The sequence below is a fragment of the Saimiri boliviensis genome, chromosome 14 (assembly GCF_048565385.1).
Source record: "Saimiri boliviensis isolate mSaiBol1 chromosome 14, mSaiBol1.pri, whole genome shotgun sequence".
Classification (NCBI taxonomy): domain Eukaryota; kingdom Metazoa; phylum Chordata; class Mammalia; order Primates; family Cebidae; genus Saimiri; species Saimiri boliviensis.
The window spans coordinates 32,819,566-32,843,112 of NC_133462.1; the positions used below are offsets into that span (position 1 = coordinate 32,819,566).

The 23,547-nt window shown below is 52.4% G+C and overlaps 1 protein-coding gene across 3 annotated transcripts; it reads left to right on the plus strand.

Moving 5' to 3' along the window:
- The first annotated feature begins 74 nt into the window (after positions 1 to 74).
- DDX39A (DExD-box helicase 39A) lies at positions 75 to 23,468 on the plus strand. Of its 3 annotated transcripts, XM_074384518.1 has the most exons (15): positions 75 to 488; positions 1,252 to 1,478; positions 10,208 to 10,295; positions 12,353 to 12,604; positions 12,703 to 12,832; positions 18,228 to 18,439; positions 18,776 to 18,903; positions 20,671 to 20,763; positions 21,131 to 21,314; positions 21,965 to 22,083; positions 22,430 to 22,561; positions 22,638 to 22,747; positions 22,836 to 22,980; positions 23,097 to 23,244; positions 23,326 to 23,468. In XM_074384518.1, exons 4-15 carry the CDS (start codon positions 12,592 to 12,594, stop codon positions 23,340 to 23,342), a joined length of 1,431 nt encoding a protein of 476 aa, XP_074240619.1. In that variant the 5' UTR covers positions 75 to 488; positions 1,252 to 1,478; positions 10,208 to 10,295; positions 12,353 to 12,591; the 3' UTR covers positions 23,343 to 23,468. The 3 variants fall into 3 exon arrangements, with proteins under 3 accessions (XP_074240619.1, XP_074240620.1, XP_010350775.1); XM_074384519.1 differs by having other exon boundaries at positions 75 to 1,478; positions 18,231 to 18,439; XM_010352473.3 differs by lacking the exon at positions 10,208 to 10,295 and having other exon boundaries at positions 75 to 1,478.
- Positions 23,469 to 23,547: the final 79 nt, after the last annotated feature.

The following is a 23,547-nucleotide window of genomic DNA, read 5'->3' on the forward strand; positions in this document are numbered from 1 at the left end:
CCAGAGGCCCCCGGGGCTGCGGGGTCCCGCCCGCCCGCCCCCTCCGTCTCCCGAGCCCCGAGCGCCCCCATCGGCGCCCCGCCTTGCCTTTTTCCGGGTCCCGCGACGACCGCACGCTGCCGAGGGGACCCTCATTGGAGCGCGCGGGAACCCGAGGAGAACGGTTCCCCGCGTTCAGGCGGAGAGCGGCCAAGGCCTTTGGGCCTCCCGGGACCCCTGAAAAAACAAATAACCCCCCTATCCCACCCCGGGGCATTTGCAGGCTCGGGATGCCTGCATCCGTGGTCCCCTATTCAAGGGCATGGAACGTTCCCCGTTACCTGGAGACAAGCTCTGGGCGGATCTGCATTAAAATCCCAGCGCTCCACGCTTTGGGGAAGCCAAACCCTCAGAGCACCTCATCAGTGAAATGGAAATGAGGCACCCGCCTCTTGGGTGTCGGTAAAATTCAGTGAGACAGTGCGGGCCAAGAGCACACTAGACGCTCAGTAAGTGTGATAACACTTTTAATGTTATCGTTATTGTTTGTTGTTTTGCTGTTGGTTTGGGGACAGAGTTCCGCTTGGTTGCCCAGGTCGGAGTGCAGTAGTGGCGTGATCTCGGCTCACTGCAACCTCTGCCTCCCAGGTTCAAGTGATTCTCCTGCCTCAGCCTCACGAGAAACCTGGGATTCCAGACACCGCACCACGCCCGGCTAATGTTTGTATTTTTAGTAGTGTCGGGGTTTCACCATGTTTGACCAGGCTGGTCTCGAACTCCTGACCTCAGGTGATCCGCCCGCCTCGCTCTCCCAAGTGCTGGGATTACAGGCGTGAGCCACCGCGCCCGGCGCCTATTATTTTATTGTTATTAAAAGAGGTTTGAATCCCAACTCGCTGTTCATCCTGTGGACGTCTGTGGCCTCTGAGTCTCAGTTCTCCCCGCTATAAAATGGGCACCGCCTTCTTTTTCGGGGCTGCTGCATGCAGATGGCGCTCCATAAATGCAGACTAGTGCCCAAGCAGAGGGTGGAGGCCTCTGCGGAATTTCTAGAGGATCTCCGGGGTCTGCAGAGCATGCACCTTTGTTTGTGGCCGCCGTCGGACCCCTCACTCCTTCGGAAACCAGGCGAGGGAGCTCAACCTTGTTCCCGGGGCTGTCGCGGGGAGCGCTCCCTGGCGGCGGTACCAGCACATTGACGCCCTCTGGGGATATGCGGAAGCGCAGTGGGCTGCGGGTACCTTGGTTACGCGTGGCTCTGTGTGGTTTCAGTCGTCCCAGAAAGCAGGCCGCGATGTTTTCGCTCTAATTTTTTCCTCTGAGCAACTATTTGGAGGATATTCACGACAGAAAGAGAGAAGAAGGAGAATTATGCTGATCCAAAATCCATCCAGCCTGGACTCAAGCAATCCTTCTGCGTTGGCCTCCCTAAATGTTGGGATTACAGGCATGAGCCATCAAGCCTGGCCCAAGCTAGTTCTTTTGCTCCAGTTTTGCAGGTGAGTAAGCTGAGAGCCCCTCACCCCAATCATCAATCCAGGATGTCTATGGCCCTTTCCCTGAGAAACGAAGTATCTCCCTCTAATTCTCCAGCCCACTCATTCTGCAGATGAGGAGGACAAGGCAGAGCGAGGTTTCGGCGGGTTGAGGGATTGGGTTGTCTGGAACCACCTTGCACAGGATTGGGCCCTCCGTCTCTGCCTGCCAGGTCCCAGGCTGCCTCCCCAGATGGAGCTGGGGAAACCAGCCAAATTCTCGCTCCACCCTTCAGGCATTCATTTACTCAGTGAACATTTAGAGACCCATGGGGGAGTTTGGTGGCACTGGAAACAAAGTTGCAGTTCGGGCTTTTTTTTTTTTTTTTTTTTTTTTTTGAGACAGTCTCATTCTGTTACCCAGGCAGGGCAATGGGTAAGATGACAACTCACTGCAGCCCCAACTTCCCAGGCTCAAGTAATCCTCCCATTGCAGCCCTCTGAGTAGCTAGGACTACAGGCATGCACCACCATGCCCAGCTAATTTTTTTTTTCTTTTCTTTTTTTTTTTTGCCGGAGATGAAGTCTCATTCTGTTGCCGAGGATGGTCTTGAACTCCTGGCCTCAGGCGATCCTCCAGCCTCAGCCTCCCAAAATGCTGGGATTACAGGTGTGAGCCACCACGTCCAGCCTCATTTTGCGCTTTAGAAGGGGACATGGCCAGGTTCAAGCCTGTAATCCCAACACTTTGGGAGGCCAAAGTGGGTGGATCACGAGGTCAGAAATTTGAGACCAGCCTGGCCAACATGGAGAAACCCTGTCTACTAAAAATAAAAATAAATAAAAAAAAATTAGGCAGGTGTAGTGGTGAGCCCTGAAGTCCTGGTTCCTCAGGAGGCTGAGGCAGGAGAATCACTTGAATCTGGGAGACAGAGATTGTAGTGAGCCGAGAATGGCCCTTGTACTCCATCCTGGGCAACAAGAGCAAGACTCCATCTCAAAAAAGAAAATGGGGAGACATAGCTGGGCATGGTGGCACGTGCCTATAGTCCCAGCTACTCAGGAAGCTGAGGCACCAGAGTTGCTTGAACCCGGGAGGCCGAAGTTGCATTGAGCAGAGATCCCACCACTGCACTCCAGCCTGGGCAACAGAGCAAGACTCTGTCTCAAAAAAAATAAATGGGCCGGGCGCGGTGGTTCAAGCCTGTAATCCCAGCACTTTGGGAGGCCGAGGCGGGTGGATCACGAGGTCAAGAGATCGAGACCATCCTGGTCAACATGGTGAAACCCCGTCTCTACTGAAAATACAAAAAAAATTAGCTGGGCATGGTGGTGCGTGCCTGTGATCCCAGCTACTCAGGAGGCTGAGGCAGGAGAATTGCCTGAACCCAGGAGACGGAGGTTTCGGTGAGCCGAGATCGCACCATTGCACTCCAGCATGGGCAAGAAGAGCGAAACTCTGTCTCAAAAAAAATTTTTTTAATAAATAAATAAATAAATAAATAAATTGGAGAAGGGGGTTGTTGGGTGCAGTGGCCCACGCCTATAATCCCAGCACTTTGGGAAGCCAAGGCAGGCGGATCACCTGAGGACAGGAGTTTGAGACCCGGCCAACATGGCAAAACTCCCCCTCTACTAAAAATACAAAAATTGGCCGGGAGCTGTGGCTCACACCTGTAATCCTAGCACTTTGGGAGGCCGAGGTGGGTGGATGACCTGAGGTTGGGAGTTCAAGACCAACCTGGCCATCACAGTGAAACCCCACCTTAAAAAAAAAAAAAGAAAAAAAGAAAAAAAAAATACAAAAATTACGCTGGGTGTGGTGGCTAATGGCTGTAATCCAAGCACTTTGGGAGGCTGAGGTGGGTGGATCACCTGAGGTCAGGAGTTCGAGGCCAGGCCAGGTACGGTGGCTCACACCTGTAATCCCAGCACTTTGGGAGGCCAACGTGGGCGGATCACGAGGTCAAGAGATTGAGACCATCCTAGCCAACATGGTGAAACCCCATCTCTACTAAAAATACAAAAAAATTAGCTGGGCTTGGTGGTGCGTGCCTGTAGTCCCAGCTACTCGAGAGGCTGAGGCAGGAGAATTGCTTGAACCCAGGAGGTGGAGGTTGCAGTGAGCCAAGGTCATGCCACTGCACTCCAGCCTGGCACCTGGTGACGGATGTCTCAAAAAAAAAAAAAAAGAGTTTGAGGCCAACCTGACCAACATGGTGAAACTCTGTCTCTACTAAATAACAAAACCTTAGCTGGGTGTGGTGGCAGGTGCCTGTAATCCCAGCTACTTGGGAAGCCAAGGCAGGAGAATCACTTGAACCCAGGAGGCAGAGGTTGCAGTGACCCAAGAACGCACCATTGTACTCCAACCTGGGCAATAGAGTGAGACTCTGTCTCAGAAAATAATAATAATAACAATAATAAGCTGGGCACAGTGGCTCATATGTGTAATCCCAGCACTTTGGGAGGCCGAGGCAGGCAGATCGCCTGAGGTCAGGAGTTCAGGACTAGCCTGGCCAACATGGTGAAACCCCATTGCTACTAAAAATACAAAAAATTAGCCAGGCATGGTTGCGCATGCCTGTATTTCCAGCTACTCCTGAGGCTGAGGCAGGAGAATCGCTTGAACCCGGGAGGCTGCAGTTAGCCAAGATCATACCACTGCACTCCAGCCTGGGCAACAAGATGGAAAGTTTGTCTTAAAAGAAAAAAATCATGCCACTGAATTCCAGCCTGAGCAACAGAGACTCTGTCTCAAAGAAACAAAGAACAGGCTGGACTCGGTGGCTCATGCCTGTAATCCCAGCGCTTTTGGGAGGCCCAGATGGGCTGATCACCTGAGGTCGGAAGTTCAAGACCAGCCTGACCAACGTGGAGAAACTTCAACTACTAAAAGCACAAAATTAGCCAGGCATGGTGGTGCATCCCTGTAATCCCAGCTACTTGGGAGGCTGAGGCAGGAGAATCGCTTAAACCCGGGAGGTGGAGGTTGCAGTGAGCCAAGATCATGCCATTGCACTTCAGCCTGGGCAACAAAAGCAAAACTCCATCTCAAAAAAAAAAAAAAAAAAAAAAAAAAGGAAAAGAAACGAAAAACATTTAACAGTACCTTGAAAAATAAAAAAAGGCCGGGCGCAGTGGCTCAAGCCTGTAATCCCAGCACTTTGGGAGGCTGAGGCGGGTGGATCACGAGGTCGAGAGATCGAGACCATCCTGGTCAACATGGTGAAACCCCGTCTCTACTAAAAATACAAAAAATTAGCTGGGCATGGTGGCGCGTGCCTGTAATCCCAGCTACTCAGGAGGCTGAGGCAGGAGAATTGCCTGAACCCGGGCGGCGGAGGTTGCGGTGAGCCGAGATCACGCCATTGCACTCCAGCCTGGGTAACAAGAGCGAAACTCCGTCTGAAAAAAAAAAAAAGAAAAAGAAAAAGAAAAAAACGAAAAACAACCACTCACTTTATAAAAAAAAAAAAAAAGTCTCGCCTTACTTTCTTTTTTTTTGAGGCCGAGTCTCACTCTGTCGCCCAGGCTAGAGTGCAATGGCACAATCTCGGCTCACTGCAACCACCACCTCCAGGGTTCAAGCGTTTCTCCTGCCTCAGCCTCCCGGGAAGCTGGAATTACAGGCACCTGCCAACACACCAGCTAATTTGTGTATTTTTAGTAGAGATGGAGTTTCACTGTGTTAGCCAGGAGGGTCTCCAGCTCCTGACCTTGTGATCCACCCACCTCGGCCTCCCAAAGTGATGGGATCACAGGCCTGAGCCATCGTGCCCAGCCCATCTCACCTTACTTTCAACCTCATGCCCTTTGCACTGGCTGTTATCCGTTCTGGAAAGTCCTTCTATCACATCTCTCCAAGGCTGGCCCCCTTTGCTCATTTAGTTATCTGCCTAAATGTCCCATCTTCTGAGCAACTTTCCCAGACCACACCCATGTCATTTCTGGCCCTTGGCTCTGTTTGATTATTTTGCATGTTACTCCTCCCTGAAATTTGCACAGTGCTTGTGCTATTTCCATCTTTGTTAAAGGAATGAGTGGATGCAGTATGAAGTATAAGGTGAAAGGTATCACAGACCTGCGAAGGCTGGAGGGGGCAGCCATACCACCGTGGAGGAAGCGGTCAGCCTGGGCTTCCCTGAATGGCTGATACTGGTGTGAAATTGGGAAAGACAAGCTAGAAAATTGCAAAGTGAAGGCTGGGCATGATGGCTCATGAGGCAGGATGGTCACTTGAGGCCAAGAATTCGAGACCAGCCTGGGCAACATAGCAAGACCCCATCTCTGAAAAAAAAAAATTAGCCAGGTATAGTGGTACGAGCCTGTACTCCCGGCCACTTGGGTGATTGAGACAGGAGGATCAGTTGAGCCCAGGAGTTTCTGCTTGGGTAACAGAGGAAGACCCTGTCTCCATATTTAAAGCAAAAAGAAGGAGGAAAGAAAATGAAATAAAATTGCTAGGTAAAGAGTGAAAAGGTGTCTGATAGAAGGACGGGGAGGGGCAAAGGCCCAAGATGGGCAAGAAAAACTTGGCACTTTCTGGGACCTCCTTGCTGCTCTGAAAATGAGGCCTGTTCCCACCTCACAGGCTTTGCATTATTATTCCCTCTGCCTGAAACGCTTTTCCTTTCATTTTCCTTCCTTCCCTCCCCTTCCCTCCTTCCCTCCTTCCCTCCCTCTCTCCATCCCTTCCTCTTCTTTCTCTTTTTTTCTCTCTTTCTTGCTTTCGTTCTCTTTTTTCTTTTCTTTTTTTTTTTTTTTTTGAGACGGAGTCTGGCTCTGTCGCCCAGGCTAGAGTGCAGTGGCGCAATCTCGGCTCACTGCAACCATCCACCTTCCAGGTTCAAGTGATTCTCCTGCCTCAGCCTCCCAAGTAAGTGGGATTACAGGCGCCTGCCACCACACCCACCTAATTTTTGTATTTTTAGTAGAGACGGGGTTTCACTGCGTTGGCGAGGCTGGTCTTGAACTTCTGAACTCGTGATCCACCCGCCTTGGGCTCCCAAAGTGCTGGGATTACACATGTGAGCCAACACACCCGGCCTTCTTTTTTTTTTTTTTTTTTTTTTTGAGACGGAGTTTCGCTCTTGATACCCAGGCTGGAGTGCAATGGCATGATCTCGGCTCACCGCAACCTCCGCCTCCTGGGTTCAGGCAATTCTCCTGCCTCAGCCTCCTGAGTAGCTGGGATTACAGGCACGCGCCACCATGCCCAGCTAACTTTTTTGTATTTTTAGTGGACACGGGGTTTCACCATGTTGACCAGGATGGTCTCGATCTCTTGACCTCGTGATCCACCCGCCTCGGCCTCCCAAAGTGCTGGGATTACAGGCTTGAGCCACCGCGCCCGGCCCACACCCGGCCTTCTTTTCTTTTTCTTTTTTCTTTTTTTTGAGACAGGGTCTTCCTCTGTCACCCAGGCTGGAGTGCAGTGTCGTGATCATAACTCACTGCAGCCTGAAACTCCTGGGCCCAAGTGATCCTCCTGCCTCCTGAGTAGCTTCCTGAGTAGCTGGGACTGCAGGTACACACAACCACACCTGACTGGTATTTTGTTGTTGTTGAGACAGGGTCTTGCTATGTTGCCCAAGCTGGTTATGAACTTCTAGGCTCAAGCAATGCCCCCTGCCTGAGCCTCCAAAATGCTGGCATTACAGGCGTATAGCACCTCACCTGGCTTGCTCTTCCTTTTCTTTTTTTTCTTTTTTTTTTTTTAAGACGGGGGTTTCACCATGTTGGCCAGGCTGGTCTTGAACTCCCGACCTCAGGTGATCCGCCTGCCTTGGCCTCCAAAGTGCTTGGATTACAGGCGTGAGCCACCACGCCCGGCCTGCTCTCCTTTTCTCCTGGCATTCCCTCTTCCTCACTTCATTTCCACTTTTGCTCAAAGGTCACCTCCTTAGAGAAGTCTTCCCTGACTGCACCACCATGGAAAACAAGCCCAAGCCCCACCTCATTCCTACCAAACACCACTCCTCACATGGCTTGATTTTTCTTCCTTGCACATTTTAATGAATTTTTTTCTACTATTTTGTTTCTTGCTCTCTCCCAGGAGGATGTCAGCTCTCCAAGGACAGGGATCAGTTTTGTTCACTGCTGGGTCCCTGGCTCCTAAAACAGGGTCTAGCACATAGCAGTTGTTCAATAAACAGCCACATGGTAAATGGATGAACAAACCCCGCATCAGAAGTCACGGCCACAGTTTTTAGGGCTGATGAAACTGGAGCGGGGGCTGGTTCCAGATGCTGCAACTTCGGCTTCCTGCAACCTCCACCTCGTGGGTTCAAGTGATTCTCCTGCCTCAGGCTCCTGAGTAGCTGGGATTACAGGTGTGTGCCACCACACCTGGCTAATTTTTGTATTTTTAGTAGAGACAGGATGTCACCATGTTGGTCAGGCTGGTCTTTTCTTTCTTTCCTTATTTCTTTCCTTCTCTTTTTTTCCTGTCTCTCCCTCTTTCTTTTTTTTTTTTTTTTTTTTTTTTTTTGAGACGCTCTTACTCTGTAGTCCAGGCTGCTGTGCAGTGATGTAATCTTGGCTCAGTGCGACCTTAGTCTCCCGGGTTCAGGCAATTCTCATGACTCAGCCTCTCAAGTAGTTGAGATTACAGGTGCCCGCAACCACGCCTGACTAATCTTTCTATTTTTAGTAGAGATGGGGTTTCGCCATGTTGTTTAGGCTGATCTCTAACTCCTGACCTCAAGTGATCCACCGGCCTAGGCCTCCCAAAATGTTGGTGTTACAGGTGTGAGCCACCACACCGGCACCCCTCTTTTGGAGACGGTCTCACTCTGTTCCCCAGGCTGGAGCGCAGTGGCATGAACGCGGCTCACTGCAGCCTCAACCTCTTGGGCTCAAGGAGGATCACATTTCAACATGAGATTTGGAGCAGACAAAATCCAAAGTATATTAAACTCCATGATGTTCATAGAATGAAGAAATTGCCTCAGGAGACATTTCTCAACATATCCCTGTCATTATGTGACCCCATGACTGTAATTCTTGTAAAGTTGGCTGCAGTAATTTTTCACTAAAACTGCTTTTCTTTAGGATGTTGTTTCTGTGCTGACAGTAATGGAATTGGAGTAAAGCACAGGTGACTTCAACTTTACGACATGTTATTCATTCATTTATTTTAGACACTGGATCTTGCTCTGTCACTCAGGCTGGAGTGCAGTAGGGCAGTCATAGCTTACTTCAGCCTCAAACTCCTGGGCTTAAGCAATCCTCCTGCCTTAGCCTCCCCAGTAGTGGGAGTACAGGTGTCAGCCAACCATGCTTGGCTAATTTTTATATTTTATTTGTTTATATATTTAAAAATGTTTTCTTTTTTAGAGATGGGGTTTCACCATGTTAGCCAGGCTGGTATCGAACTCCTGACCTCAGGTGATCCGCATGCCTCAGCCTCCCGAAATGCTGGGATTACTGGCGTGAGCCACAGTGCCCGGCCTTAATTTTTTTTTTTTTTTTTTTTTTTTTTTTTTTTGTAGAGATGAGGTCTCACTATGTTGCCCAGGCTGGTCTTGAACTCCTGGCCTCAAGCGATCCTCCCACCATGGCCTCCCAAGTCGATGGGACTACAGTAGCTGGGCTGGTCTTTTGCTTTTTAGCCGTTCAGGTGGGCTTGTTGAAATTTTTTTATATCTTTCAGGTTGGGCACAGTGGCTCAGGCCTATAATCTCAGCACTTTGGGAAGCCGAGGCAGGATCACCTGAGGTCAGGAGTTCAAGACCAGCGTAGCCAACATGGTAAAACCCCATCTTTATTAAAAATATAAAAATTAGCTAGGCATAGTGGTGTGTGCCTGTAATCCCAGCTACTTGGGAGGCTGAGGCAGAAGAATTGCTTAAACCTGGAAGACGGAGGTTGCAGTGAGCTGAGAGTGGGACACTGAACTCCAGGCTAGGTGCTGTAGACTCCCTTTATTTTCATTTTTTATTTTTTTATTTCTTAAGCCAAGAAAGTGGTGAATAGACTCCCTTTCAAAAAAAAAAAAAAAAAAAAAAAATACCGCTGTGGCTGGGTGTGGTGGCTCACACCTGTAATCCCAGCACTTTGGGAAGCTGAGGAGGGTGGATCACCTGAGGTCAGGAGTTGAAGACCAGCCTGACCAACATGGTGAAACCCCATCTCTACTAAAAATACAAAACTAGCTGGTGGTGTTGGTCGGGGAGCTGCCCCTGTAATCCCAGCTACTTGGGAGGGTGAGGCAGAAGAATTGCTTGAACCTGGGAGGCGGAGGTGGTAGTGAGCTGAGATTGGGCCGTTACAATCCAGTCTGGGCAACAAGAGAGAAAGAGCCACCGCGCCTGGCCCAAATGTTTTTAATTTTATTATTTTTTTTGTAGTGCTTGGATTACAGGCGTGAGCCACTACGCCCAGCCAATTTTTGTATTTTTGGTAGAGATGGGGTTTCTTTCTTTCTTTTTTTTTTTGAGACGCAGTCTCGCTCTGTCGCCCAGGCTGGAGTGCAATGGTGTGATCTCAGCTCACTCCAACCTCTGGCTCCCAGGTTCAAGTGATTTTCCTGCTTCAGCCTCCCTAGTTGCTGGGATTAAAGGCATGCACCACCATACCTGGCTAATTTTTGTATTTTTAGTAGAGACATGGCTTCTCCATGTTGGTCAGGCTGGTCTTGAACTGTTCACCTCAGGTAATCTGCCTGCCTCGGCCTCCCAAAGTACTGGGATTATAGGTATGAGCCCCTGCGCCCCGCCATTTGTTTATCTTTTAATTTTTTCTTTCAGATGGGTCTTGCTGTGTTGCCCAAGGTGGTCTGGAATTCCTGGTCTCAAGGGATCTTTCTGCTTCAGCTTCCCGAGTAGCCCCAAATAGGTGACAGTTCTTTGTTTGTTTGTTTTTGTTTTTTGAGATGGAGTCTCACTTTGTTTCCCAGGCTAGAGTGTGACAGTGCAATCTCAGCTGACGGCAACCTCTGCATCCAGGTTCAAGCAATTCTCCTGACTCAGCCTCCCAAGTAGCTGGGATTACAGGTGTCCACCACATCCCTGGCTAATTTTTTGTATTTTTAGTAGAGACGAGGTTCCACGATGTTGGCCAGACTGGTTTAGAACTCCTGACCTCAAGTGATCCACTCACCTCAGCCTCCCAAAGTGCTAGGATTACAGGCAGGAGCCACCAACAATAGCTTTTTTTTTTTTTTTTTTTTTTTTTGAAAGGTGTCATATATTTATTACTGAACCCAGGCAACCAAAACCTTTTTTTTTAAAACGTGAATAATGGAAGCACTGTGGGATGTACTAACTAATGCCTTCATAACAGATACAGAAAGGAATCTGTTCAAACGTCTCCCGATAGCTTGGTTTAGTAACACTCGATTGTGACCTTCGGACAGCATAAATGTGTGTGCCATCGCTTGTGTGATTTCTGACAGACCCAGCTTGGTTCTTCTCCACTGTCTCCTTGTGGAGTTGTACCTGATTTTATTACCAGTTTTCATCCGAATCCACTGGGGAATGGGACGATTTTGCTTTCGTTTCTTGGCCAGGAATCGCTTAATCCGGAAAGTCTTGTGAGAAGACATGGCAAGAAACGGAGTAAAGCACACACCACGATGGCGGAGAAAGGAAGAGAGAATAGTTTTTTAAAAATCAAAATTAATGCAACAAATCCAAATGAAGACAGGATTCTTGATTTCTCCTTTCTGTCTCAGGCACCAATATGGCTCAGTCCACCCTTGTCCTTTTTTTTGAGATGGAGTTTCACTCCTGTCGTTCAAGCTGGAGTGCAGTTTCGAGATCTCCACTCACTGCAGCCTCCACCTCCCAGGTTCCAGCAATTCTCCTGCCTCAGCCTCCTGAGCAGCTGGGACTACAGGCATGTGCCACCACACCCAGCTAATTTTTTGTATTTTTAAATACAAAAATAACATGGTTTCACCGTGTTGGCCAGGATGGTCTTGACCTCCTGACCTGGTAATCTGCCTGCCTTGGCCTCCCAAAGTGCTGGGATTACAGGTGTGAGCCACTGCACCTGGTCTTTTTTTGTTTTTTGAGACAGAGTCTGGCTCTGTTGCCCAGGCTGGACTGCAGTGGTGTGATCTCAGCTTACTGCAACCTCTACACCTCCCTGGTTCAAGTGATTCTCCTGCCTCAGCCTCCTCAGTAGCTGGGATTACAGGTGCCCACCACCATGTCTGTCTTTTAGTAGAGACAGTTTCACCATGTTGGCGAGGCCAGTCTCAAACTCCTGACCTCAGGTGATCCACCCACCTCAGCCCCAAAAAGTGCTGGTATTACAGGTGGGAGCCACCACACCCGGCCTGCGAAACCCCATCTTTACAAAATTTTTTAAAATTAGCTGGGTATGGTACGGGAAGGAAGGAAGGAAGGAAGGAAGGAAGGAGGGAGGGAGGCAGGCAGGGAGGGAGGGACGGAAGGAGGGAGGGACGGAGGGACGGAAGGAGGGAGGGAGGGACGGAAGGAAGGAAGGGCAGGCACGGTGGCTCATGTAATCCCAGCACTTTGGGAGGCTGAAGTGGGCGGAGCACATGAGGCCAGGAGTTCAAGACCACACTGGCCAACATGGCGAAATCTCATCTCTACTAAAAATGTGAAAATTAGCCAGGTGTGGTGGCGACCGCTTTTAGTCCCAGCTACTCAGGAGGCTGAGGCAGGACAATCACTTGAACCCAGGAGGCGGAGGTTGTGGTGAGCTGAGATTGTGCCACTGCACTCCAGCCTGGGCGACAGAGCGAGACTCTGTCTCAAAAAAAAAAAAAAAAAAAAAAATTGTTGAGCAAAAGTCAGACACAAAAGACAACTCTACTTATGTGAAATTGAAGGAGACAAAGTATCCTGCGGTGATAGAAATACAAATAGTACAAAATGTCCTCTCCACTTGAGTCACTCCAAGCTCCCTGTTCTTTTCAGAGCTTTCACTGTGGAAGACCACCAGGCCGCAGATTGAAAGCAACTCCGACGGTTCCGGTTTCGGCTGCCGGCGCAAAAGCCGCGCTTTAAAAGGGTGGGGCACACGCCCTGGGGCAATCAGCTGGTCTTCAGTAAACATGGCGGCACCCATAGAGCGCCACGCCCAGATCACAAGATCGCGCGCAGTCTGCGCCCGTCTCAGTCGGCTCACTGTGGCGCGCCTACTTTTAGATTGACCAATGAACGCGAGGCGTAAGACACGCCCTATTTTTTTTTTCCCTCTCCACCAATAATCTCCCGGTCCCTTCCACAGAACCCAATCACCGCTTCCGTCTCTCTTGATTGAAAAGGCAGGGTCCCAGTGAAGAGAGCAGTAGCCAGACGCAGGAGGCAGGAAGCGCGGCAGCTCGTGCCTGAGCTCCCGGCAGATAACCGAAGTCGGAAGGCTCTCCTAGCAGCACGCGAAGAACTGCGAGCCAGGTGAGCGGCCGATCCCCGGCGCGGGACCGCGGTGTGGAGACGTCTCGCCTGAGAACGGGCGGACGAGGGGAGACGTTGGGAGCTAAGGAGAGGAGGAGAAGGGGTCGCGAGACGAGGGGGTCGGGGCGTTTGGGTGTCTGGCGCTGCGTAGTGGCCGTTGGGCACCGGGGCGCATGTGCAGGGGCTGGGGCCGGCCGTTGGTGCTCGAGTTTCGGGGCCCGCTTCCGGGAGAGGCTTTTATGGCCGCCTGCGCTCCGAGCTCTGCTTAAAATCTGCCACTCTTTCCGAATAGAGCCCGCGGCGGCCTGGGGCTGTTTGGAGAGGAACCAGGGGGAGACGCCGGGGTCTGGGGCCTGGTGGGAGAAGTCTGAGCTCGCAGATGTCAGGGGTTTCTTTGGGTCTGAGGGACTTCCCCCTTTGCCAGTCTACCTTCTGTTTTTGCGGGATTCGAGATGCTGAGATTTAGGACAAATAAGACTTGCTTTTGGAAGTAGGAGTCCTCAGTAGGGAATAAACTCCGGGGCGGAAAGCCTGCCTGGGGACCCTTAAGGGTAAATGGGTACACGTGGCGTGTCTGGATTGTCAGTTCCTCGCTGTCACAATCTCTCTCTTTTTTGAGACAGAGCCTTGCTCTGGCCAGGCTGGTCTCGAATTCCTGACCTCAAGTGATCCAACCGCCTCACCTCTCAAAGCGCTGGGATTATAGGCGTGAGTCACCACGCCCAGCCCCAGTTTCTTTTTTTAAATTTCTTTTTCTTGAGAAAAGGTCTCCCTCTGTCACCCAGGCTGGAATGCCATGGCGCCATCACCGGCAGCCTCGACCTCTTGTCTCATGCGACCCTCCTGGCACAGCCTCCCAAGTAGCTGGGACTGCAGGCCCGTGCCACCACACCGGGTTAACTTTTTTAAACACTGTTTTTGCATAGACGGGGTCTCGACTTACTGTCCAGGTTGGTCTCAAAACTCCTGGGTTCAAGCCATCCTCCCACCCTGGCTTCTCAAAGTGCTGGGGTTACAGGAGTGCGCCACCATGCCCGGTATATTTCTTTAAAATACACCGTTTCTTAGCCACCTAGATTTAGAGCCCAGCATAGACTGTGGCTCTTCTCTACCCATGGATTTCTCAGGGGATGGTCCTGTCTTGTGGCATGTCCCACCCTTTCCTTCCCTACCTCGCTCCCCTATCTGGTTACTTCTCTTTCATTTGGTGGCTAGTTTTCCCTGCTGCTGGTCTTAACCTTCACTTCATCAGTGGAGTAAATTACATTACCCTAGGGCAGATCCTGATGAGTCACTCATCTCCAACTTAATCAGTAATTCCCTATTAACAAATTAAGTACACACGCTCTGGCGGGGTATGGTGGGTGGCTTATGCCTGTAATCCCAGCACTTTGAGAGGTTGAGGCCGGAGGGTTGCTTGAGTCCAGGAGTTGATGAGCAGCCTGGGAAACATGATGAAACCATGTTTCTACTACAGATACAAAAGCTAGTCAAGCATGGTGGCGTGCACCTCTAGTCCCAGCTACACAGGAGGTGGACATGGGAGACTTACCTGGGCCTGGGATGTCGAGGCTCCAGTGAGCTATGATTGCACCCCTGCACTCCAGCCTGGGTGACAGAGCGAGACCCTGTCTCTAAATAAATAAAAAGTACGCATGCCCTGTGCCCGACCAGCTCTTCAGCTTTGTCTTCTGCCCTGACTTCAGCCAGCTAGTCCTACTCTCCATACCCCAGAAGGCTCTGGTGCTTTTTGGACTGACTTTTCTTGGCTCCTGTTCTTTTCCCTGCTGTTTGGGAAGTGACCCCTTCAGATTGCCTGTTTGAAAGGTCAGATAAAGAGAGATGCTCAACTCTGCCTGAACGCCTTTATTCTAGTTCTGTTTATTCAGCCATTGCTATGGAGTGCTTCTCTGCTGTTCTAGACACAGGGCAGGGCTGACTGGAAGTGGTGCTTTTCTAGTTGGCACTGTAAGGAAATGTCTTTTTGGAGCAAAGGAGGCCCAAAAGAAGTGGGGGATTTGTGACCCTTCCAGACAGCAGGAACAGCAAAGGCAAAAGTGCTGAGGTGTGTTTGAGACACAGCAGCCAGGCTGGCGAGTGAGGGGCAGTGGGGGAGATGAGGTCTGAGCATACAGGAGCTGGATCAGGAGGGGCCTTGTAGGCTGGGTTTGTGCGGACTCAAGAGTTTTTATTTGAGCACGGTGGGAACCCATGAAAAGTTTTGAGCAGAATAGTGATGTGCCCTTAGGGTTTTTTCTTTTCTTTTTTTTATGAGACAGAGTCTCATTCCGTTGCCAGGCTGGAGTGCAGTGGCACAATCTCAGCTCACTGCAACCTACACCTCCCGGGTTCAAGCGATTCTCTGCCTCAGCCTCCCAAGTAACTTGGATTATAGGCGCCCACTACTGCATCTGGCTAATTTTTCGTATTTTTGGTAGAGACGGGGTTTCACCGTGTCAGCCAGGATGGTCTTGATCTCCTGACCTTGTGATCCGCCTGCCTCGGCCTCCCAAAGTGCTGGGATTACAGGTGTGAGCCACTGCTCCTGGCCAGTTTTTGGTTTTTTTCTGTCTCACGCTGTTGCGCAGGCCGGAGTGCAGTGGTGTGATCTCGGCTTGCTGCAATCTCTGTCTCCTAGGTTCAAACCATTCTCCTGCCTCAGCCTCCCTAGTGATTGGGATTGCAGGTGCCCGCCACCACGCCTGGCAAATTTTTTGTATTTTTAGTAGATGGGGTTTCCCATGTTGGTCAGTCTGGTCCCAAACTCCTGACCTTAGGTGATCCGCCCGCCTCGGCCTCCCAAAGTGCTGGGATTACAGGTATGAGTCACCGAACCCGGCCGTGACTTAATTGGATAGGATCTGTCTGGCTGTTCTGGCGAGGGGCTGAGGAATGGCAATAGGGAGAGCAGGGAGGAGGCTGATGGCTTTACTCAGGCAAGAGATGATGGCACCTACATGTCCAGCTGACAGTGGTTAAGCAAAATGGAGTATATTCCTCAGATGGAAAATTAGGTGACCATAGAAAGAAATGAGGCCAGGCATCGTATGGTGGCCCACACGTGTAATCTCAGCACTTTGGAAGGCCAAGGTGGGTGGATCGCCTGAGCACAGAAGTTGGAGATCAGCCTGGGCAACATGGTGAAACCCAGTTTCTACAACAATTACAAAAATTAGCCAGGCATGGTTGGCATGTGCCTGTAGCTGCTGCTACTAGGGAGACTGAGGTGGGAGAATCACTTGAGCCCAGCAGGCAGAGGTTGAAGTGAGCTTTGATTGGGTCACTGCATTCCAGCCTGAGCAATAGAGCAAGACCTTGTCTCAAAGGGAAAAAAAAAAAAAAAAAGGAATGGATTACTGATGTGCCAGAGCGGGGATGAACCTCCAACAAAACATTTTGCTAAGTGAAAGAAGTCAGACACAAAAAGTCACAAATCGTAAGATTCCCACAACAGGCAAATCCATAGAAACAGAAAGCAGATGAGTGGTTGCCAGGGGCTGGGACGCGGTGTTTAGGGGCCGATGGGTAAATGGTACAGGAGCTTTCATTTCGAGGTGAGGAAGTATTCTAAAATTGCACATGTGGTAGTGGTTGCACATGTCTGTGGCTACACTGAAAACCACTGAATTTGCCAGGCATGGTGGCTCATGCCTGTAATCTCAGCACTTTGGGAGGCCAAGGCAGGCAGATCACGAGGTCAGGAGTTTGAGATCGTCCTGACCAACATGGTGAAAGCACCCCCCCACCCCCACCCTGTCAGCCACCTGTAATCCCAGCTACTCAGGAGGCTGAGGCAGGAGAGTTGCTTGACTCCAGGAGGTGGAGGTTGCAGTGAGCCGAGATTGCTCCACTGCACTCCAGTCTGGGCAACAGAATGAGACTCTGTCTAAAAAAAAAACACTGAATTGTCTACCTTAAGTGATGAGTTGTATAGCATGTAAATATCTCCTTAAAGCTTTTTCCTTTTTTTTGACATGGAGTTTCTCTTGCCCAGGCTGGAATGAAGCCGTGTGATCTCAGTTCACTGCAACCTCCGCCTCCTGGGTTCAAGCACTTTTCCTGCCTCAGCCTCCCGAGTAGCTGGGATTACAGGGGCCTGCCACCCACACCTGGCTAAATTTTTGTATTTTTAGTAGAGACGGGGTTTTACCAAGTTGGTCAGGCTGGTCTCAAACTCCTGACTTCAGGGCTGTCAAAGTGCTGGGATTATAGGCATGAGCCACCTGTCAAGCTGTTCTATGGCCTGGCTCGTATAGCTGTTCTAATTTTAAAAACTAATAATAAAAAACAGGTGATATTATTATTGGGGCCAGCAGGGTAGCATAGGTGAGAACTGGCCGGAGGGCCTTGGTGGGATTCACTGCCTGATGGACAGGGAGGCTGAGAGAGAAAAAACAGCCATTAAGAGAATGGAACTGCTGTTTCTGAGCCGGGAATGAGTGACAGTGGGCCAGAAATGGCTCAGGATCCTCAGCATCCAGCCTCAGGAAGAAGTGTAGCAGCTGTAGCCCTTCTGCTCTCCCCCTCCCCCCACCCCCCGACTAGAGTCTAGGGTAGGGGAGGAGGACAAAAGACAGTTGTCCTCATGTTTGGGTTCCTTGGACCCAGCAGGCACTTGGTATGCATTAGATTAATAAAGCAAAGAGGTGAGCAGACTTTGTATTCCATTTTCCATCTCAGCTTTATTTTTACTGGCCCAGGCCCAATGGGAGGCCTTTCATGAGAGCACTTAATTATCCCCCCTCGAAGACCACAGAGAGCGGGAGAAGCTGGCTGGGCAGACACTGCTTGCTCTCTCGAAAACTTAGTTCCTGCCAGCATCCTGCAGCCCCACCCTTAGGGTCTTTGGGCTCCTGCACCATGCAGGCCCAGTGGGTTCCTTGGGGAGTGATGGAGAGCGGGCTTCTCTGGGCTCGGTAGTCTGAGGCGGTTCATAGGAGCTGAGGCTTCTGTGTCAAGGAGGTATTCATGCAGAGACTGGGGGCAGAGCATTTCTGGTGGTGACAGTGGGGTTCAAAGGCTTGGGGCAGGGGCTCCAGGGGTCTGAGCAGCTGAGTAAGTCTAGGAGTAGTGTGGGATGAGGTGGGCAGGGGTCAGACCAAGGGGATTGCCTGGCCTGCGGTGAGAGTTGGGATTTTAACTCTGGGAATCACGGGAAGCTCTTGAAGGTGGAGTGTTGAGCGTGTGGGCGTGGCCAGCAGGGCATGGGAGAGAGATTCGGTGGCTTTGGGGTGGGGAGGTGGAGACAGCGGGCCTTAGCCCACCAGCTTACTGCAGGTGCAGCCTAGGTGGAGCTGATGGGCTTGTGGAAGGAGGCGGCAGAGAATTCTGTTTTGATGAAGCTTTATCATCCTTCTGTGCTCACTTGCGGGGCCCTGCCTCTCTCTGTCTTCAGCAGCATGGCAGAACAGGATGTGGAAAACGAGCTTTTGGATTACGACGAAGAGGAAGAGCCCCAGGCTCCTCAAGAGAGCACACCAGCTCCCGCTAAAAAAGACATGAAGGGATCCTATGTTTCCATCCACAGCTCTGGCTTCCGGGACTTTCTGCTGAAGCCAGAGCTCCTGCGGGCCATCGTGGACTGTGGCTTTGAGCATCCGTCTGAGGGTACGCCTTCCGCGTGTCGTCTTCTCGCCCCGGTCCTCTCACCAAGACAAGACTGGCCCTGCCCGCCCAGATCGGTGCTGCATCGGGTGTGCTGTGGGTGAGGGAGGGGCCTTCCTGCCCCTAGGATCAGTTTTGCCCAACGGGACCTATGGCTGCCCTCGGCAGCAGGGCGCTCTGCTTTGACCAGGCGGATACCCTAGCCCAGCAGGTGTCTACAGCCTGGTCCGGACTTGGCCTCTTCTGATTGCCCTCGCTGTGGGCCCCCAGCCACCTGGTGAGGAGCCTCCACGGGGACACATCCAAGTTCTAGTTCCTCATGCTGTCCTTCTCCTGCAGTTCAGCACGAGTGCATTCCCCAGGCCATCCTGGGCATGGACGTCCTGTGCCAGGCGAAGTCTGGGATGGGCAAGACCGCAGTCTTCGTGCTAGCCACCCTGCAACAGATCGAGCCCGTCAACGGACAGGTGGGTGGCCTCCTCCCTTCCCGGGCCCACGCTGCCTGTGGTGGCCAAAGTAGAATAGGCTGGATGTGGTGGCTCATACCTGTTACCCCAGCGCTTTGAGAGGCCGAGGCTGGAGGATCGCTTGAGCCCAGGAAGTTGAGGCTGTGTGTGCTATGATCGTACCACTGCATTCCAGCCTGGGACACACAGGGAGACTCCATCTCAAAAAATAGTTAAGAGTGGCTGGGCACAATGGCTCACACCTGTAGTCCCAGCACTTTGTGGGGCTGAGGTGGGTGGATCACCAGGTCAGGAGTTTGAGACCAGCCTGACCAACATGGTGAAACCCCATCTCTACTAAAAATAGAAAAATTAGCTGGGTGTGGTGGTGGGTGTCCGTAATCCCAGCTACTCAGGAGGCTGAGGCAGGAGAATCACTTGAACCTGGAAGGCAGAGGTCGCAGTAAGCTGGGATCGCGCCACTGCACTCCAGCCTGGGCAATAGAGTGAGACTCTTTTTATTTATTTATTTATTTATTTATTTTTAAAGACGGGGTTTCACCATGTTGGTCAGTCTGGTCTTGAACTCCCGACCTCAGGTGATCCGCCCGCCTTGGCCTCCAAAGTGCTTGGATTACAGGCGTGAGCCACGACGCCTGGCCTAGAGGGAGACTCTTTTTTTTTTTTTTTTTTTTGTATTTTTATTAGAGACGGGGTTTCACCATGTTGACCAGGACGGTCTCGAGCTCTCGACCTCGTGATCCACCCGCCTCGGCCTCTCAAAGTGCTGGGATTACAGGCTTGAGCCATTGCGCCCGACCAATTTTTGTATTTTTAAAGGAGACAGGGTTTCACTATATTGGCCAGGCTGGTCTTGAACTCCTGACCTTGTGATCCGCCCGCCTTGCCTCCCAAAGCCCTGGGAATACAGGCGTGAGCCACCGAGGGAGACTCTTAAAAAAGAGTGCTTAGTTATAGCAAAAATCAGAAATTGATAATAAGCCAAAATAACGGGAAAGCACCCACAGTTTGCTCCTTGCCCCAGAGACGTGGCTGTTGTTTTGCTGTGCCACTTACCTAGAGAGTGTTTATCTATGAAGGTAGGGTTGCCCTGAATACAGCTGTCACCTGTCCTTGCTGTGAGGCCCTGGCTGTCTTCGACCATTGTCTTGTGTGCCACCATCTTGGGGGAAAAACTCGAGTGAATTCTGGAGTCTTGCTCCTGAGTCATGCCAGGTGCACGGCTTTGGGCTTTGTATTGGCCCAGGTGCCCTCATTATCTCGGTATATCCTGAAGGATGAAGGGGCTGTGGGGGGCTGTGGTGTGGTTCAGTGTCTGGTAGCATGGGCAGGAAGGCCAGGGCAGCCCTAGTGCCAAGACTCAGAAAATCCTTAGAGAACTGGTCCCCTATCCACTGGGCAGGCCAGATCTAACCATTATGCAGGCCATTTTCTGTTCCTCATCGCGGGTCCTGGTGTTGGGAGGCTGGGGTTTCAGCAGCTGTGGGAGGATGTAGGGAGTGAGGGGTGAGGAAGGGCTGTGGCGGGGGGAGGCATTTGGACTGCGCCTTCAAATGGCCTGTGATGTCAGGGGGACTGGTGGGGTGGACTCTGGTGAGGAAGGGGTTAGGACACTGCCTGACAGGAGAATCGCTCAGACACAGGAGGCAGAGGTTGCAGTGAGCCGAGATCACGCCATTACACTCAGCTTGGGCCATAGTAGCGAAACTCCATCTCAGAACAAGAAAAGGGCACTGCCTGAAGGCCCTCTTTCCTGCTATTCCCCAGGTGACGGTCCTGGTCATGTGCCACACGAGGGAGCTGGCCTTCCAGATCAGCAAGGAATATGAGCGCTTCTCCAAGTACATGCCCAGCGTCAAGGTGAGCCCCTCGCGCTGGACTAGGCCAGGCGAATCTTGGTCTTTGCAGCTTTGTTAGCCTCGGCTCTGGCCCAGCCAGCCTTTACCAAGCTTGGCAGGGGCAGCTGCCTTTGAGGTTTGTGGTGGTTTTTGCTCCTTAAAAGCCTAATGAATTATGCATGGCTCCCAAGAGCCTGCGCAGGTCCCAGCCTGGGGCTGCCTTTGAGTGGAGCCCTGGGAGGCTCTCGGGCCTGCCTTGGTCCCCCGAGACTGCCTGTTCACAGATATTGGGACTAGGTATTGGGTGCCGTGAGGGGCTGCTGGGGCCGTGCAGGTCGGCGCCTCAGACCAGACATCAGCGTGGAACAACTTCCTCCTCATCCCTGTAGGTGTCTGTGTTCTTCGGGGGCCTCTCCATCAAGAAGGATGAAGAAGTGTTGAAGAAGAACTGTCCCCATGTTGTGGTGGGGACCCCGGGCCGCATCCTGGCGCTTGTGCGGAACAGAAGCTTCAGCCTAAAGAATGTGAAGCACTTTGTGCTGGACGAGTGCGACAAAATGCTGGAGCAGCTCGGTGAGTCCTCTGCCCTCGCAGCGCCAGCTGGAGAGTCAGTGGCTAGGCAGGCCCATAGCAGGCGGAAGGCTCTTGAGTGGGTCATGTGGGTGGCCAGCACGTGGGGCTCCCGTGCGTGATCTTAGGGAAAGCTCTGCCGCTGGCAGAGGGATGTGCTGTCTCTGAGCCCGAGCCGAATGGGACCACAGGGCCCAAACAAACCCCTGTCCCTGCCTGGATGTAAAGGCACACACCTGTACCTCTAAGAGTGTGAGGCTTCAGCTACCTGTTGGGTTGGTTCTAGGCCCCACCTGCCTCAGACCCGACAGGGCTGGTGGGAAATGGGCTTGTGTCCTGGGAGGCAGCTGCAGCTCTCACCCCAGCGGCTGTCTCTGCCTCAGGCTCCCCTCCCTGAAGCCTGGCTCGAGGCGCACGGGCACGGCTGCTCCGCGCCAGCGTGTAAGTGGATTGCAGCTCCTCCTGCGCCTGCGCTCACTGGCCACCCCCAGCCCCTCAGGCACCAGGACTGGCCCCTCCCTCGGCTCATTCTGCCCTCATCGCAGTGCCACTGGCTCCCTGGCACAGGTTGGGAGGGGTCTGGGTCTGGTCTGGGGTGGGGGTCCTGCCTGGCAGATGCTCATGCCCACCTGCGTCTTGCCCTCCCCACCCAGACATGCGGCGGGACGTGCAGGAGATCTTCCGCCTGACGCCGCATGAGAAGCAGTGCATGATGTTCAGCGCCACCCTGAGCAAGGACATCCGGCCTGTGTGCAGGAAGTTCATGCAGGATGTGAGTAGGGCGAGAATGGCAGCTTCGGCCCTCCCCGGGGTCACAGAGCCTGGGGCCCCAGGATGCCCACACGGCCCACATGGCACAGAGGATGCTGGGATGCTGGGAGCTGGCGGAGCCTCCTTCCCTCCCCTCGGTCTTGTCAAACTGGGAGTCAAGCTTGGTCCACACCTGAGCGGGACCAGAGCTTACATCCAGCTTTTGGTAGAGCGATGTTTACTGAGGTCCCGTGCAGCAGGCCCTCTGGGAAGTGTCGCACAAAGGGGTCGCCTGCTGGAAAGTTCTGGGCAAGCCAGATGCCCAGAGGTGATTCCTGCCCACCCCTCCCACCTCCCTTCCCACACAGCCCATGGAAGTGTTTGTGGATGATGAGACCAAGCTCACGCTACACGGACTGCAGCAGCACTACGTCAAACTCAGAGACAGCGAGAAGAACCGGAAGCTCTTCGACCTCCTGGATGTGCTGGAGTTTAACCAGGTGACGCACCCATCAGTCAGTCCTGGGGCTCTGGGCCACAGGGACTGTGTGGCCCTGACCACCCCTCCTTCCGCAGGTGATAATCTTCGTCAAGTCAGTGCAGCGCTGCATGGCCCTAGCCCAGCTCCTCGTGGAACAGAACTTCCCGGCCATCGCCATCCACCGGGGCATGGCCCAGGAGGAGCGGTGAGTGCCAGTCGCCCGCCACGGCTGCAGGGAGCGCCACCCAGGAGCCCAGTGTCTGACAGCCTCCACTTGTTTCTCCTGCACCCAGCCTGTCACGCTATCAGCAGTTCAAGGATTTCCAGCGGCGGATCCTGGTGGCCACCAATCTGTTTGGCCGAGGGATGGACATTGAGCGAGTCAACATTGTCTTTAACTACGACATGCCTGAGGACTCGGACACCTACTTGCACCGGGTGAGGGCCTCACAGGCCTGTTGCTCTCCCCTGGCGGTGGGGTGGGGCCCCAGCCCTGCTTTTCCTCAAGTCCTGAGGAGGCATCTGTGGCCTGACCCTGATCTGTCTGCCTGCAGGTGGCCCGGGCGGGTCGCTTTGGCACCAAAGGCCTAGCCATCACTTTTGTGTCTGACGAGAATGATGCCAAAACCCTCAATGACGTCCAGGACCGGTTTGAAGTTAATGTGGCAGAGCTTCCAGAGGAAATTGACATCTCCACATACAGTAAGTGCCTTGGGCAGGGTGGGGGTCTGGGGCAGAGGGTCCCTCCCTGGGCCCTTCGGCTCACTGCATTCTCTCTTACAGTTGAGCAGAGCCGGTAACCCCCACGTGCCCTGCCAGTCCAGAGCCGCCAACCTGGAGCCTCCCGCACGCAGCTCCACCACCTCTTTCCAGACGCCCCTGTTCAGAAGCTGTAGATTGTATAAGAATAAACGTGTATTATGGAAGCCTGGTTCCCACACCATCTGTTTCTTGGTTACCTCAGCCTTTCACGGACACCCTGGGCCTGGCTTCTAAGTCACCGCC